Below are 17,777 nucleotides of genomic sequence, written 5' to 3' on the forward strand. Positions count from 1 at the left end.
GATGGGAGTTCCCTGTGAGCCACAGACTGAAAATAGGGATCATGATGTTTCCCATAGGCAATTATTCAATCTCCCAATGTATTCTAATGGATTTCTATGGAACCAGTTTGGAAGGGTCATCTGTTTCCACAGTTTTTTTTAGGGGGGCACTCTACACACTGAAGCATCCCATGGAGTTTGTGGGGCTCTCTGTACGTGCCTGTGAATGCTTGCAGGACTCCTGATGTTTTACACAAATCATTGTTCAATCCTCCTCTGATATATCAGTGTATGGCAGTAGTCATTCAGAAGGACAATATCTTTATATTTGGTGATCAGTGATGCTTTCTAAAGTCTACTGTGTACGCAACCAATCACGATAGACTTTTAATGTATTTCAGGGGGCATTTGAAAATTCATTGCATATTCCTATGGCCATTTGGGAAAACCCCCAATACATTAAAATTGCTATCCAGTGCCATTTGCTTTAATAGATTCTAGAGGGGAGCTCCAAAAGAAGTGTAGCACAAGAATAGCATCAAGAAGGGGCAAAAACATTTAGTGGCCAAGAAAACAGACAAATCGGATAAAAAAAACCCCAATGCTTTTTGGCCCTTCGTGAGGGAATCCATAATGGTAATAACAGGTAATGCATCTAGAGGTTTTTTTAATGTTCAGATATAGTTTATAAATGGACAGTATAATGTAGTAGTTATCATGTTGGATTAGGACTGGGGAAATAGTGGTTCAAATCGCCACTCAGTCATGAAACTCAACTGAGAGATCTTGGGCCAGTCATATTCTTTCAGCCTATCTTTCCTCACAGGGATGTTGTGAGAGTAACGGGGAGGGAGACTACAGTACACCACCCGGAGCTCTTTGGAGGAAGGGTAGGATAACAACAATGTTTTACGTTACAATATATTTTGAATTTTATTGTAATTTGTTACAATTCTAATAAGAGCATCTATCTCTTTCTCAGTGAAATTGCAACAATAAAAATGAACCCAGAAAAATTAACATCCTCCATATATTATACATTATAGTATACATATATTATACATATACATTAGAATCTGATACAACGGTAGAATATAATGATAGTCCATCAGATTATGATGTAGCTAAATCAGTAGAATCTAAAGACACTCTATCAGAAGTCAGCCTGCTATCCCAATTTTCGTATTTTCAACCTATCCAACCAGATGACATTCTCCAATGTCATCAAATGTCTCCAAATTCATTCTGGAATTTAAATCTCAACGACCAACAAGAGTTCCCCTCGAACACTCTCTCATCATCCCATCTACTTTTATAATCCGCCGCTCCAATACTAGGAACAAAGCTTTTTCGTGCATAGCTCCCATCTTATGGAATAACCTGCCACCAGAGATCCGATGTTCCTCCTCACTCACGGTCTTTCGCCATCAGTTAAAAACATTTTTGTTTTTTCAAGCTTTTAAAGTTAACATTTAAATTGTTTATAACTACTGTATAATTGATTTTCTTAACTTAGGCTTATCTTTTAATTGTATATTGATTTGTATTAGACATTGTTTTATTTGTTCGCCGCTCTGAATTCTAAGAACTAGGGCGGGATATAAAATGCTTAAATAAATAAATAAATATTCAGTCCTACAGGACTGCTGAGTCATAACCAAAGAGGTATTTATTAACTCCTGCTTTCCTGGAATGAGCAGCATTTTTCTTCTCCACTGCACCTGCTTTTTCCCATTTGCCTGCATTAGCTCAAAGAGGGTTACCAAGGTTAAAAAGCGGAAGACTCTGCCAAAGTTGTGATGGTGCTTGCCCTAGGACAGGGATGGGGTACATGTGTCCCTCCAGATGTTGTTGAACTACAGCTCCCATCATCCCTGACCACTGGCCATGCTGACTAGGGATAATTGGAGTTCGAGTTCAACAGCATCTTGGAGGGTCACAGGTCCCACATCCCTGACTTGCATGAATCTTCAGGTTTCTCTTCTGCCTTTAGAACTTTTTATCCTTCATGCATGTTGCTTAATCTGCATGATTTATTTGCTGGTTAACAGTGGTACATTATACGCAAGTGCCAAGCAGACATCACAGAGAACCATGGTTTGAGCTTCCAAACATACAACAGGTAAACCGTGGTTGAGAGCTACTTGTATTCTTTCATTTTCTATCCTCTCTGCCACAGGTTGCCTACCACTGTGCTAGGATGAGGGAGTGGTAAAGAACTATTTATATGTGTCTTGCTTTGAGAGAAAATATTCGAGAGCTTAATGAAGGGCAGAAGGTCCCTGCAATCAAAAGCTACATCAAGCTGCTGGACTTGGACCCTTGGGCTGCCAGTTTGCCATTGCTAGCATATAAAGACCTTTTATATATGTTTCATTTTTTTTATAAGTGGATGTTACCATTCTCCATTCAACTTGCTGACAAAAAAGGATTGCACAAATGGTTGGAGGCAAAAAGCTGATTACAGTGCGGTCCCATACAGTGCGGCATCATTACCTTTAGAATGCCCAGAAGCTGAGAGTGAATGGTGAAGGATGGATCCTACGTTACTGCTCTGCTCTGCTCTGCTCTACTTTTCTCTGAAGCAGGGACTTCTCTGAAGCAGGGACAGGGAACCTGTGGTCTTCCAGAAGTTGTTGAATGTAAAAACAGCTATGGCCAGTGGTCAGATTGATATGAGGATAACTCTGCCAGAGTTTGCACTAGAACAGGGCTGTAGACACTTTGGCCTCTAGATGTTGCTGAACTACAGCTCCCATCATATTTGAGCATTGACCATGCTGGGTAGGGCTGATGGGAGTGGAAGTCCAACAACTTATGGAGGGCCACAGGTTCTCCATTCCATTCTAAAGCATCTGTTATTGGCCACTGTTGGAGCTGGGATACTAGTTTTGATAGGCTATTGCCCTAACAAAAGTTGAACGGCTCCGATGCAAGTAATGTTTGCGCTACCAAAACTGGTAAAGATATCAGGAACAGTTCAGCAACAGTTAAAGAGTTTGGCACTCAGTGATGTGCTGGGGAATAGGGCTATCTTTGTACTTGGCCGTATAGAAATTCTCAATGACTGCCAAGGTCTTGATGGACTGAAAAAAAGACTATCATCTCTAGACCTTCACGTTTCTGATTAAGTTGCATGCACTAACAGAGTATCAATGATCTTTGGCCTCTGAACTGTATTGCTGTCACGAATGAAGTATTTTAGATCAGTATTACTGCTAGGGTCGAAGTGTAACAAATGAGAATGAGGTGATGAACATAGTTACTGACATGGGTAAGCAAGTAGTCAAAGACATACATACTGGATGAATGCAAAACACCCACAGTGCAAAGCCATGCAGTAATATGGCCAGTATCAACCTGTTTCAGATAGATTCTCTGAACCCAAATATTTGGCAGCAATTACTATTCAAAAAGCTTACTTTAAAATTAAACTAATAACCTGAATATTACATGATGGTGATTGGGGCAGGGAGGAGGTGAGATGCTATCAAATTCAGAGGTTCCCAAGCTGTGCTCTGTGTGTCACGAGTGGTCTGCGAGTTTCATTTAGGTGGTCTGTGGGTAGCACAATGCATTACAGTTGCTACAATAGGCAGAAAAACCATTAAGTGGTCTGCCAAGACCCTCAGCAATTTTTGGGAACCCCTGACCTAATCCTTTTGCAGTGCATTCTGTGGGTATTCTGGGTACACAGAAGCTGACCCAAGGCTGTGGTAATAACTGCTAATAGGAAGGTTGATGCTATTTGATTAATTATTACAGTTGGGATGTTTAGAAATAAATGAAGTAGACTTTCAGGCAGTAGGGGAAATAAAATTAAGACACAAGAACTGCGTTTTTAGGAGTTAACTCTGTGCAGAGTTGATTGGGTGGAAGTAAAAATATAGATCAGATTTTTGTCACCCTGGGCTCCCTTTGGGAGAAAGGGTGGGATAGAAATTAATTAAATAAATAAAATTAGTTATTGCCTGATCAGACTTCAGCTCACTTACAGATATAACTATTTGCCCCGCACTTGGTAAAACCGTCATATATTATCAAGCTCTCTCAGTTTGAGATTTCAAATACTGTCTGTGAGGTCCATTATATTACTTATATATTTCCATTATATGGCACTGTGGCAAGAAATCCTTTTAATCTGCACTTTGGGGGTGGCCACTCATACCAACAGCTGTGTTGCTTTGGCATGGTAGTACATCGCTGCACTCCTCCTCCAGCTGAGAAGACTGAGAGCAGTGATCAGCAGACCGGAGTAGAGGTTGAACACTGAGACAGTGGGCCACGAGCCCCTTTGTTGTCAAGGGGTCCTTTCCGTGCCCTGTTGTTTCTGATCCACCCTCTAGGTTTTTATTTGTTTTGCTTTCTAGTAGGCTCTCTTGACAGCTACCAGGCTGGAACTGAAGGGCAAAGTTGTATGTATATATTACTTTTTAGTATTGTGCTGGCTAGCTTTGGGCCACTGATGAAAACTCTGTTATTTCACTTCTTATGTGACTTTTCTGTTTCTGTTTTCAGTTCTGTTCTTGGGAATCAAGAGGCTTATTTCCACAGCTAAGTCCATACCTCGGATATGTATTGTAGGCAGTGGACCTGCTGGATTCTACACAGCACAACACCTCCTGAAGGTAACTGACATATTTGCACAAGTGTGGGTTCTTATTTCTGCTGGGCTTCCTTGGGAGTATTTGAGGTCTACAGTTAGCCCTGGTGGGTAGAATTCACTTAACTTGTGCATGCAAGATTCCTACTTGGGGTTTTAATGGCTTGCAACAGAGATAGGAGGCAGCAGGGATTGCAGCCAGTCTTTCTTTAATTTTTTTCAAAAGGTTTGCTACCATTTAAGCTGTGACAGAACACCAACAAACAGCAGCCCGGTGACATTCTGCATTGGAGATGGCCTGTTGGGAATGATTCTACATCATCACCAGTGAGAGGAGCCATTTAAAAAACAGTTCATGGCTTAGTGGGATTTAAACCCTGGTCTCCCACGTGCTAGCCACTCTAACCACTACACTGCATTGGCTTTCTAATATCTATGAGAGATGTGTTGAATTCCTACAAGCCAACATCAGATCTATGCTGCACACCTAAAGCTACTGTAAGCCAAATAAAGTGTCACAGCTTCCCCAAAGGACCAGAGGAATGGTACTTTTGTGAGAATGCTGCTAAGAGCATAAGAAGAGCCTTGCTGGGTCAGGTCAAAGGTCCATCTAGTCCAGCATCCCGTTCTCCCAGTAACCAACCAGATGTGTCTGGGAAGCCCACAAGCAGGACATGAGTGTATTAGCATTCTCCCCACTGGTGAAAACCAGCAATTGCTATTCAGAGGCATGCTGACATATTGCTAGTTATTAGCAATTGCCATCTCTTTGATACAGCTGCAGGGTGGAGGCAAATGCTGCATGAACTGACTTCTGCTTGCACTGTGGGCCGTCACCTTCCTCCCCCCCCTTGTGTGGTCCTAAAATCTGCTTCAGAGGATCCCCCAACCCTTTGGAGCAGATTCCGAGGGCAGCAGAGGGGGAGACTGCAGGAGGGGAGGGGAGGGGAGGAGGAAAGTGAAGTCAGTTCTGCTCTCCCCGGAACAGCTTTAAATACAATCCAAAGTTCTCAGGGTGTTATCAGTTGGAATCCACAATAGTTGAATTGTTATCTGGTGGGAATGTTCTTAAATGTGCCATGCGGTCAAACTGAATTTTTAAAGTGTGCACCTACTTTAAATTCTAGCCCCTTTCCCAAAATTCCCACTTCAGCTGAAACCATGGCAGTGTAATATTTGCCTTGTATTCCCCAGTTGAAGTATGATCAAAAGCAAATAATTTACCACGTCATGAGGGAAGTCTCTCTCCTAGAAACAGTAACATCCCAGATATCCAAACGTTGCATGCATATTTATATCTGAACGGAGGCCTTGTCCCTTTGGCAAATTTGTATTCCAACCATAAGCCACTCTTGGGGTTGGAAAGTGGCAGCTGTGATGAGCGCTTCAGTACTTTACTTTTTAGCACATGCTGGAGCTCCTCCATGTATGGATTGTTCCAACAGGTTCACATGGGTCTAGTAATTAATTAGGATTTTTTGTTGTTCCTTCCTTTCTTAACAGAGCGGTCCTAAGCATGTTTACTCAGAGTAAGTCCCATTGAGTTTTATGGGATTTACTCTCCAGTATTTATGACTGAAGCCTACAATCATAATAAATACACATCATGTGGCAGTGAACAGAGAACACAATGATAAAAAATTGTTATGGTAAAACTGCATAAGCCTTTATGTTACTGGAATCAACCTGTCAGCATGATGCTACTCTATCTCCCTCTTTTGCTGCACGGTGGCTGTGTTGGGATGTGCCACAGTCAGCAGGACTAATAGTCACGGATGATAGGAGCTGTTGTCCAGGAACATTTGGAGAGCCACAGGTTCCTCATCCCTGCTCTAAGCTGTGTTAAGATTAGCCACAGTCCCTGGTACAAACACTACACCAAACCACAGTTAATTTAAAACAGAAGTGAAAGCTGCCGATCTACTCGTGGCCACTCTAGAGGAGGAGGGAACCCATGAATCCAAGGCTTTTTCACATAACATTAAACCAGGGATTCTTGAAGTCATGAAGAGATTGGCAGACCACCAGTGGTCCTTTCCTTCATTCAGCCAGTCCAGCTAGAAGGGATGGGGGGAGAAGGCTCTGCATTTGTCAGAGGAATAAAGGCTGACGGCAACACAGGGGAAGTTCCCGAGTGGGGAAATGTGGCTGACAAGGCACTTGAGAGGAGCCTTGGGAAAGAAGGAAGGAGCCTTGGGAAAGAAGGAAGGAGAGGGGAAGAAGCTAAGAGAGAGTGCATGCGCAGTGCATGACAATTCATGAACAGGTAGAAAAATCATTAAGTGCTCTGCCAAGACCCTCAGCAATTTTCGAGTGGTCTGGTGGGGGAAAGTTTAGGAACCACTGCATTGAACTATGGTTTAGCAGATCAGAGTCACCTTGGATGTATAACAGTGATGCTTCTGTAGGAAAAGAAAGCTGGTCTTGTATAACCTGCCATAATTCTTGTCACTGTTGTTGTGCTTGTCCTACTTAGTACTTGTTTGATTTCGGAGGTAAAATAAATTATAATTCAAGGGTGCAATAAGAAAAAACCAACTAAAAGAAGAGTGTAGCCTTTCCCAACCTTTCCAATTCCCATCCTTCCTGACCATTGGGCATGCTGGCTGGAGCTGATGGGAGCTGTCATCTAGCAACATCTGGTACCCCATGGGAAAGGCTGCAATAGTGCATGCTAGCACATGTGAATTTATCCCATTAGATTCTGCAAATAATATGTGCATTTTCATTCAGGCATTTGTTAACATTTGGAGTGGAGACTCCCGCCAAGTATTGCTCCCGGCCAGCAGGAGGTTCAGTGGAATGTTCCAGGGCTCACTTCAGTTGCTTTGGGATTGACTGCCATAGATTGGGTGGGAGGTTATTCAAAGGGGATGGGCTTGATTGGCTGCATATTACATATACCCAGGATATTTTGACAGGTGCAGGAGAGACAAAGATAAATCCTACCCTGGTGCTGTAAGGAACTCTTCTAAAGGCTGATTCCAGAGATTTGGGGACTTCAGGGTTGGACATATCTTTTTCTTTGTATTTAAGTGGGATAACTGTCCTCGTTTTCTCCTTCACCCATTGGTTTTGGGCAACAAGGCTAGTGCTGTGATAAATCCCTTGGCTGTGCTAGGGCCACATAATCCTCTGCAAAGTGTCAGAATAAGCAATGTATGAAGTTGTTAATTTCCACATGAATCTGTTATAGATATTAATCAAACTGAATTTCTTCCCCAGCACCACAAACTAGCTCAGGTGGATATATATGAGAAACTGCCAGTACCCTTCGGTCTGGTTCGTTTTGGAGTAGCCCCAGACCATCCAGAAGTAAAGGTTGGTAGTAGTTTTCTATCCTGTCATCGGAACTGAGGATGGGCGCCAGGACCACATTGTTGGGCAGGGAGAGCAGAGGTTGGCCATGGTGTTTTGGTTGTTAGAATGATGGGATCGGATCACTTTGCTATTTGAAAATGTCTCTCTTTTTTTAAACCAGGGATGGAGAACCTGTGGCCTTCGGTGGACTACAACTCCCTTTAGCCTCCCTGCCAGCATGCCCAGTGGTCAGGAATTATGAGAGTTGTAGTTCAGCAACATTTAGAGCATGGGTGACTAATCCTGTGACACTCCAGTTGTTGTTGAACTACAGCTCCCATCAGCTCCAGGCAGCTCCCATCAGCCCCAGCCAGCACAGCCAGTGGCCACAGGTCCCCTCCCCTTGATCTAGAGGGCCACAGGCTCCCCACTCCTCTTGCTTTAGACATTCTGTGTTTTTTCCTTCCCTTTGCCATGAAATGACACAAGGCTTGTGAGCCTTGACCTGTGAGCCAGTCTGGCACACTGGGGTTTGGCTGTGGGCAATCACAGATTCAAATCCTTGCTCAGTGGAATGCTCAACTAGATAGACTTGGCCAAGTCACCATCTGTCAGCATTGCTCACCTCACAGGGTTGCAGTGAAGCCAACATGCTTCTGTGAGATCCTCCGAGGAAAAGTAAATATCAAATGAAATAAATGTGGATCCTCCAGGGTAATTAGCAAGGGTAGGAGAGATCCAGTGCTGAGAGATCTAGTGCAGAATGGGAGGCAGCAGCTTGGCCCATTGCGTAATGGAGAGTTAGAAAGCTACACATCCCTAAGCCACTTAAACCTGGCTGCAGAGTTTGGGGAGTGTGTGCTTGGGTAGTAGATAGCATAGTTTCTCTTCCCCCTGAGCAATCTTTCTGCCAGTTGCGTGAGTCCCCTGTCTGGGAAGAAGCAGACTATACAAATGGCATACCTTCCCCCTCCTTCTGTATAGCAAAGGGAGTTGGCACAATCCAGGTAGGTATTATAGTGAAAGGGAGAAACCTCCTAGAGGTATGAGATGGGGGGGGTAAACATTAGCTAGGAGCCAACTGCCAGTTGCCCAGAGACAGCCATGCTGAAGAGAAAAAAGCTCTGGACTCTGTCATTGGTTGAGGGACTATATTTGTATTTAAAAGGCAGGGAGGCCTGCCTGTCAAGACCAAATGATGCTGCTGAGGTTATGTACCTTTGGTGATTGGTACCTGCATTTGCTTGCCGTTCTCTTCCTGCCACATTCCGTTTTCCTTTTGTGTCATGTCTATTAGATTGTGAACCTGTAGGCAGGGACTGTTTGTGGGTAGGTGCTTTGTAAGTAATAAACAATAAGTGATAAGTAAGAATAATAATGTAGGTGTGCTTGTATTCCTGTGTACATGCAGCATTTATTTTATTTTCATGGGTTTTGGTTTTTCTTTACACCTCACATTTTTTTTGATTTTGCAAGATTTATATTAAAGGGAATCAGTCAAGAATATGGGTTACTAGATTTTGGAGGGATAAACCTGATGCAAGGTCATTGCTGTCCTGCCACCATTGCATTCTGTTAATAAATGCTCATAAACGAGTGGGTGTGATGTTCTGTTGTTTTTCCCGTGAATGTGGAATTGTAAAGCAACTGAAATGCCCACCACCAGCAAGAAAATGTGTGGTCTTCCCCCCACCCTGCCCGCCACCTACTGCTATGACTCAACACTGGAGAAGAAGAAACACTGATGTTCTGTTTTAGTAGAACTGACTGGCCTTCTGCAAGGTCATGGATAACAGTGTTATTTTTAAATGAGCTATTCTTACCAGTTGTCAGATAAAAGTCTCAGAAGAGGCAGCACGAATCGGAGAGCGAGATGTCAGCTTAGATGCTGCAAGGTCATTGAGGACCTTCATCGTCCTTAGGCCTTGCTCTGGTCTCCTGCCTGGGCACTGTGGGAGTTTTGTGTTTGAGAGAGAGAGAAAGAGGGAGGAATGGGATGTCTTCTGACCTCTCCCTTTTGACCTCTTGCAACAGAATGTGATCAACACATTTACGCAGACGGCACGATCTGATCGCTGTTCCTTTTACGGGAATGTGACTGTAGGGAAGGATTTAACTGTGGAGGAGCTGCAGAAAGCGTACCATGCAGTGGTTTTGGTGAGTTTCCTTGACTGTGATTTTAAGAGGGAAGAGTGAGGATCAGTGACATAGGAAGCTGCCTTCTACTGAGTCAGACCATTGATCCACTTAGCTCCATATTGTTTACCCTGACTGGCAGTGGCTCTCCAGGGATTCTCTCCCAGCCTTACCTGGAGATACCAGGGATTGAACTTGGGACCTTCTGCATGCAAAGCAGATGCTTTGCTACTGAGCTACGTCCCCCTCCCAGGTCCCATCAGACGCTGGCTTTTATATATATATATATATATATATATTAGGAGTGGGCTAGTCAAATTTGTTGGACGATGCATACCTTAGCCCAGGTGTGCAGACACTGCACAGTGCCCAGCACTATGTCCCTTTTTGTCTTCCTGGGGTTGAGACCACAAAGAGACCCAGATCAAAAACACACACCAAAGCACCACAGGTGTTCCTTTGCCTTTGAGTCATTCTGATTGTTGGGGGGCTAAAAAAGCTTACGAAGAATTTCCATGCAGAAGTCAGCAGATGGGTTGCTGAAGTCATGGAAACAGAAAATGCTCAACTCATCCATTACACCGAGGCAAATATGAGTGTGGATTCGTCGGCAAAAGCCCCCATAGCATGCTATAATTTAATGACTGGAGAACTAATCTGCCATCTCCCTAGGATCTTGACAGGCATGTTTATCAGGCATAACGTTACACAATCAAAGATAAATGTAGAGTTTAGTGTATTATGTGTTTGTTTTTAATTTATTTCTCTGTATCTCACGTGGGTTTAGGATAGTTTGTACTGAACTCATATTGCTAAAAATGTCTCTTAGAATCCTGGGAATGACCTTTCCTTTCACGGAAGGTTTTACCATTTAGTTGATCTCTCTTGGCCTCTGCTTATGCTTGGCTGCGGGTCTTTAAACACCCTTTGTCTTTATTACATGGGCTTCAAGGATACTTACATGGTTCTCTTCCCAACCCTGTAAACTAGGTTCGGCTGAGAAAGAGTGCGACTGCCTCAATGCCATCCATTAAGCTTCGTGGCTGAGCGGGGATTTGAACATGGAGATTCCCAGTCCTAGCCTGCCACTGACCCATTGTACTGCACTGGTTCTCTTTAATAAGCATAGATGGGTCCCAGAGGTAGAGCATTTGCTTTGCATGCAGAAGGCCGCCCATTCCATGTTGGCGTGTGTGCGTTGTTCAGAGCATGTTAAGAGTCTTTATTGAAAGACATTAAGGCCAGAGGCTTAAGAGTAAATACATGTAGAGATTCTTCAGTCACCCCCCTTCTGGTACATCCCTCTCCATAGATAAACACAAAAACAGCCTCTCAGCTCAGAGGCATAATTCAGAAGACGACAACACACAGACTCTGTTAGAACTTTCCCAGTCGCTATCAGATGGCTACCATAGCAACGGCCCTGGCAGTCCGTTCCCTGACAGGGCATAGACATAACTCCCCCTTAACCACAGTTACATCTTCAAACTTGCAGGCTTCATGGAAAACAACTAGAGACAGTAATGCCTACTGGTCACCAGCCCAACATTCCATCCCTGGCATCTCCAGGTAGGGCTAGGAATGTCCCCCATCTGAAACCAGGGAGGGCTGCTGCCAGTCAGTGCAGGTAGTACTGAGCTAGATGGAGCAATGGTGTGGCCCAAACTAAGGCAGATTCCCATGTTCCTATGACCAGCCATGCTGTAAGAGGTGGTTTTGTGTAAAACAGAAACGGTTACAAAATTGTCAGTGGTGGCCCATTCCCAAACTGAAGTAAGAAACTATAGAAAGATAGCAACAAGAGTTGTTAGGGATGAGATCTTTGGCCAGGGCTACTTCAAAAGCATTCTGTCAACTGCTTCAAGTTCGTTCTTTGTCTGCTAGCCCCTGCTTTTACCAGTGCTTTTTTCCCCTTCTCAAAAATTATTGATAGTAATATCACTAATTTTAAAGGAAATATTGGTAAAATTATTCTTAATATTGATATTTTTGAACATAGCTGCAGAAAATTGCTACATGAAAATCTGATTATAGAGAATTATAGAGAATCAGCAAATTAATGGAAAATTTGGTACCAAATCTGAATTGGGTGAATTTCTAGCACAGCCCTAGTCTCAGATCTCTGTCATTTCTGTTCTTCCTTGGAGACTGTAGTGCACTACATTCACTAATTGCAGTCACCTGTAGTGCAGTGAGTTAGGAAATGAATTTTACGTGGAGCTTCCATAAGGAAGTCTTGAAATGGAGGCTTGAGGAATGGCATGAAGTTCAAATCTGGTTTATGAGGGGGAATGGCATTTATTTTCTCTTCTCAGTCTTTTGCTGTTTAAAAATAATTGTATTCTAGTATTTATACTACCCAGCCTCAAATGGTTTAATACTTCACCAGCAAGCTGCACAGTAAGGAGTGTCTAGTCACACGAGCACACTTTCATTGGCTTCTAATTTGAATTGGTCTCTTCTGATACTACTCTGATGGGTGGGCAGACTATTCATGATCTCTTTTTCTTTGATCAAAAGCAGCTGCTGGGAGCCCAATTGGGATACATTAGGATCATCTGAAGCTGCTTAATACAGAGTCAAGCCATTGGTGCATCTAGCTCTGTCTTGTCTACACTGACAGGCAGTGCCCCTCTGGGCTTTGAGATTGGGAGGCTTTCCCAGCCCTACCTGGAGATGCTGTGGATCATAGAATAGTAGAGTTGGAAGGGGTCTATAAGGCCATCCAGTCCAATCCCCTGTTCAATGCAGGAATCCAAATCAAAGCATTCCTGACAGATGGCTGTCCAGCTGCCTCTTGATTGCATCCAGTGTCGGAGAGCCCACTACCTCTTTAGGTAATTGATTCCATTGTCGTATTGCTCTAACAGTTAGGAAGTTTTTCCTGATGTCCAGTCGAAATCTGGCTTCCTGCAACTTGAGCCCATTATTCCGTGTCCTTCACTCTGGGACGATTGAGAAGAGATCCCGGCCCTCCTCTGTGTGACAACCTTTCATGTACTTGAAGAGTGCTATCATATCTCCCCTCAGTCTTCTCTTCTCCAGGCTAAACATGCCCAGTTCTTTCAGTCTCTCCTCATAGGGCTTGGTTTCTAGTCCCCTGATCATCCTTGTTGCCCTCCTCTGAACCTGTTCCAGTTTGTCTGCATCCTTCTTGAAGTGTGGAGACCAGAACTGGACGCAGTATTCAAGATGAGGCCTAACCAGTGCTGAATAGAGGGGAACTAATACGTATGCGATTTGGAAACTATACCTCTGTTAATGTAGCCTAATATAGCATTTGCCTTTTTTGCAGCCACATCACACTGTTGGCTCATATTCAGCTTGTGATCAACAACAATTCCAAGATCCTTCTCACATGTCGTATGGCTGAGCCAAGTATCTCCCATCTTATAACTGTGCATTTGGTTTCTTTTTCCTAAGTGTAGAACTTTGCTTTTATCCCTGTTGAATTTCATTCTGTTGTTTTCAGCCCAATGCTCCAGCCTATCAAGGTCCCTTTGAATGTTGTTTCTGTCTTCCACAGTATTAGCTATGCCCCCCAATTTTGTATCATCTGCAAATTTGATAAGCATGCTCTGTACCTCCTCATCCAAGTCATTAATAAAAATGTTGAAGAGCACTGCGCCCAGGATTGAGCCCTGTGGTACCCCACTTGTTACTTCTGCCCAGTTTGAGAAGGAACCATTGATAAGCACTCTTTGAATACAATTCTGGAGCCAACTGTGGATCCACCTGATAGTTGTTGCATCCAGCCCACCTTTAGCTAGCTTGCTAATCAGAATATCATGGGGCATTTTGTCAAAAGCTTTGCTGAAGTAGAGACATATTATGTCCACAGCATTCCCACAGTCTACAAGGGAGGTTACCCGATCAAAAAATGAGAGAAGATTAGTTTGGCAGGATTTGTTCTTCATAAACCCGTGTTCTGAGAGTTCTTCAGCCAGTTCCTTCAATACTCTAGGATGCAGTTTATCGGGCCCTGCTGATTTGAACTCATTCAAAGTGATTAGGTATTCCTTGACGGTTTGTCTGTCAGGCTCAAGCTCCAATCCTGGCCCTTCTACTTCATGTTTCCCGGGAGGGTCTTAGACCCTTTTTTGGGAGAAGACTGAGCCAAAGTAGGAATGGAGCACTTCTTTTCTTTTTCATCTGTTATCATTTTGCCTTCCTCATTGAGTAGGTGTGCCACTATTTCTTTTCTGTCTTTTACTATGGATGTACCTGAAGAAAGCTTTTTTGTTGCTTTTAGCATCGCTTGCTAACCTCAGCTCTTTCTCAGCTTTAGTCTTCCTGACACCATCCCAGCAATTCCGTGATACCTGCCTGTATTCTTCCTTTGATTGAGGCTGGGCTCTTCTGCATGCAGTACAGATGCTCTGCTATTGAGCCATGGTCCTTCATTTTCCCTTTTAAGCCTGTTCGCCCTCTGCTGCTTTTAGCCAAGAAGGAGAAAAAAGATGGGCGCAGTATGGCTTGTGGTCTTTGCACTCCCTTCCTTGCTACAGCTAATATCGTCTGTGAATTTAATTTCTTTTCTGGGTTCAATTCAAGGTGCTCACACTAGTGTTTAAAACCCTAAACCACTGATCTTCAACCGTGGGTGCCTAGATGTCATTGGACTACAACTCCCATCATCCCCAGACAGCATGTTCAATGGTCAGGGTTGATGGGAGTTGTAGTCCATCAACATCTGGGGACCCACGGTTGAAGAACAGTGCCCTAAACTTCTCAGGCCCCAAGTATCTGAGAGACCACCTCCTTCCCTACAGACCCTCTTGGGTGTTAAGATCAGCAGTGGGGGCCCTTTTGGTAGTACTGCCACCCTCCGCAGCTGGGGGTGGTGGCGGCCTGGGAGAGGGCATTCTCTGTGGCAGCCCTGAAGTTGTGGGTCTCCCTCCCCACTGAGGTGCATCTGGCACATTCGCTGTACAATTTTTGGCGAATGCTGAAGACAAACCTCTTTACCCTGGCCTTTACCCATGAGATGTCTATTTTTTAGGAACGAACCTATTTTTGGGATTTTAGATTGTTGTTAATGCTGTATTTTAAAATTGTTGTAATCTGCCCTGGGACTTTTGGGTGAAGAGTGGGTAATAAATGACGATGATGGTTTAAGTTGGGGAAGTGAGTGCTTGGGTGCAAACACTTCTCCTCCCAGCTGTAAAGTGTACTTGGCTTCCTCCCTCTTTCCCTGCAGAGCTATGGAGCCGAGGACAATCGAACCCTTGGGATTCCAGGGGAGGACCTTTCAGGAGTCTATACCGCCAGAGCATTTGTGGGATGGTACAATGGCCTGCCTGAGAACAGAGATGTAAGGATGCAAGTTCCCCTTTCCACACCCACCACCACCTCTCTAAGCTTTTCATGTGTTCCAACATAGCCATCTAGCTTCAGATTAGTGGCTGGCTGAAAGGCCTGCAATTGGACAAGATTAGCAGACATCAAATTAAGTCCTCCTTAAATTTACAAATGTGAGCAATGTGCATGTCTGTAAGAGAGGATTAGCTGGCTCCCTTTCTTGGAAGTGCCATGAGGAAATCTAGAAAGGACATTTCTGCTTTTGGGATGGGGAAAAGGCAAGTGCACTTCACATGGGACATTTCTTTTCTACTTGTGTGTAGGAAATAAATCGTTTGGGCCACCTTATAACCTGTGTGATAAGCATTATATCCTGATTCACTAACAGGCAAAAAACCTTGCGGTTTAAGAACGTACCTATAGCCAACAGATATTTCTATCAAACTTTTAAAAGCAGGGAAATTGGGCAGCTATAGTGAATGCACCAGGGGAGCAGGAGACTTGACCTCCTCTCTGAGATACTGTACTGCCCTACAAATTTGTCAAAATGCAAACACCATTTGCTTTGGTCTTTCACAGTCCACTTTCTGTGCAGCTTGGAAGAATTGGGTGCATCTGGTGAGTGCCTATAGTGAGTGGTGGCAACACCTGCCATCTCCAAAGATGGAGAATTACATTTTTGTATGTTTGTTGGTGTTCTTCTTACTTTGCTTCTTTTCTGTTACTACTATTTCTACAGATAATCTAACCTAGAAAAGTATATTTCATTATTCATCCTAGAAATCTGTGTCAAATTTATGTTTGTTAATTCCAAAGCCTTTTTATTGGTCAATGTCATTTGATGGTGAAGACAGCCTTTTGTGTTTCAAACTGGAGGTTATGCTCTATTTCTATTTTGGGCGCATTAACAGTTGAATCTGAAACTGCAGTTTGATGTAAAATCAGACGGATTACAATGTGTTGCCACTTAAGCAATGACTCTAGCTGTTGGAAAAAACAAACTTGGCCTGCCCAAGATGCATGTTTTCAGCCTGCTGTGCTTAAAGTACTCCACTTAAGGGAAGGTGGGCACGATAAATTAAAAACATAGAGCACACCTAGAATTTCGCTAGAATATATTTCACCTCCCACTGTTTTATCTTGTGCAAACTGAGACACTCCTCATCTCCCTTGGAAACTATTCTGCAGAACAGTCAGTGCCATTATTCCACAATTGTTTTTGGAGCTTTTTTTGTGTGTGTTGCTGTACTTCACATCTTCACAGAAACAGAAGCAAAAGAAAATGATTTACTATAGGAAACTTCACTAAATTTGCAAAGAAAATCCAACATATTTAAAGCGACTATCTGAACAATATCAACTGTTTTAATAATATTGCTTCCTCCCTGCTAAAACAAGATCAGTATAGCACATGTCTTGTTTCTGTTATTACAGCTCATTGCAGGTGTTGCCACCCCTCACTATATGCTCAGAGTCACATGTTACCAAATCCTTCCACGCTACACAGGAAGTGGATTGGACTGTGAAAAACCAAGCCAAATTGTGTTTGCATTTTTACAAATTTGTAGGGCAGTCCAATATCTCAGAGAGGAGGTCAGGTCTCCTGCTCCCCTGGTGCATTCACTATAGCTGTCCAATTTCCCTGCTTTTAAAAGTTTGATAGAAATATCTGTTGGCTATAGGTACGTTCTTAAACTAAAACAATTTTTGCCTATTAGTGAATTTCTCTGCTTTTTAATCTAGGAGGTAAGAAATGGGATCCTGTGCAAGTTTGCTGAGAATAGATTGATCATTTGCATGCTTATTGAGTTCAGTGGGATTTAATCCTGTGCAGTCATGCTTAGGATAGGTAAAACTGGCCATGGGGAGGGAATCCTGGAGTGGGCAGGGGAGGAGGAAGGGAGAGGAGAGGAGAAGGAGGGGAAAGGCACATCTGATCAATTGCATGCTTATTGAGTTCAGTGGGATTTACTCCCATACAATCATGGCTAGGATAGATAAAACTGACCATGGGGGAGGAGGAGGGGGAGGGGGGAGAGGGAAGGAGGGGGAGAGGAGAGGAAGGGGGAGGGGGGAGAGGGAAGGAGGGGGAGAGGAGAGGAAGGGGGAGGGGAGAGGAAGGGGGGAGGAGGGGGAGGGGGGAGAGGGAAGGAGGGGGAGGGGAGAGGAAGGGGGGAAGAGGGGGAGGGGGGAGAGGGAAGGAGGGGGAGGGGAGAGGAAGGGGGAGGAGGTGGGAAGAGGGAAGGGGAGGGGGAAGGAGGGGATTGGAAGGGAAGGGGGAGGGGTGAAGAAAGGGGGAGGGAAGGGGCAAAAGGGAGGTGATGGGATGATGGAGGAGGAGGAGAGGGCAGGCTTAGTCATTTGCAGGCTTATTGAGTTCAGTGGGATTTACTCCCATGCAGTCAATGCTTAGTATAGGTAAAACTGACCATGGGGGAGGGGGGAGGGGGAGGGGGGA

At 43.9% G+C, this 17,777-nt stretch overlaps 1 protein-coding gene across 5 annotated transcripts in view; it reads left to right on the forward strand.

Moving 5' to 3' along the window:
- The window catches only part of LOC133390182 (NADPH:adrenodoxin oxidoreductase, mitochondrial-like), a 56,729-nt gene that overhangs the window by 15,006 nt on the left and 23,946 nt on the right, over nt 1–17,777 (forward strand). For 4 of the 5 annotated variants that reach the window (XR_009764332.1, XR_009764331.1, XM_061638219.1 and 1 more), the window contains exons 2-5: nt 4,498–4,607; nt 7,808–7,903; nt 9,917–10,039; nt 15,219–15,332. Coding sequence is in view for 3 of the 5 variants with exons in the window: in XM_061638219.1 (XP_061494203.1) it covers nt 4,498–4,607; nt 7,808–7,903; nt 9,917–10,039; nt 15,219–15,332 (443 nt within the window). In the remaining 2 variants the exon portion in view is untranslated. The remainder of the gene's footprint in view (nt 1–4,497; nt 4,608–7,807; nt 7,904–9,916; nt 10,040–15,218; nt 15,333–17,777) is intronic. The other variant, XM_061638221.1, reaches the window with a different exon arrangement.

This window comes from Rhineura floridana, chromosome 8 (genome assembly GCF_030035675.1).
Source record: "Rhineura floridana isolate rRhiFlo1 chromosome 8, rRhiFlo1.hap2, whole genome shotgun sequence".
Taxonomy (NCBI): Eukaryota; Metazoa; Chordata; class Lepidosauria; order Squamata; family Rhineuridae; genus Rhineura; species Rhineura floridana.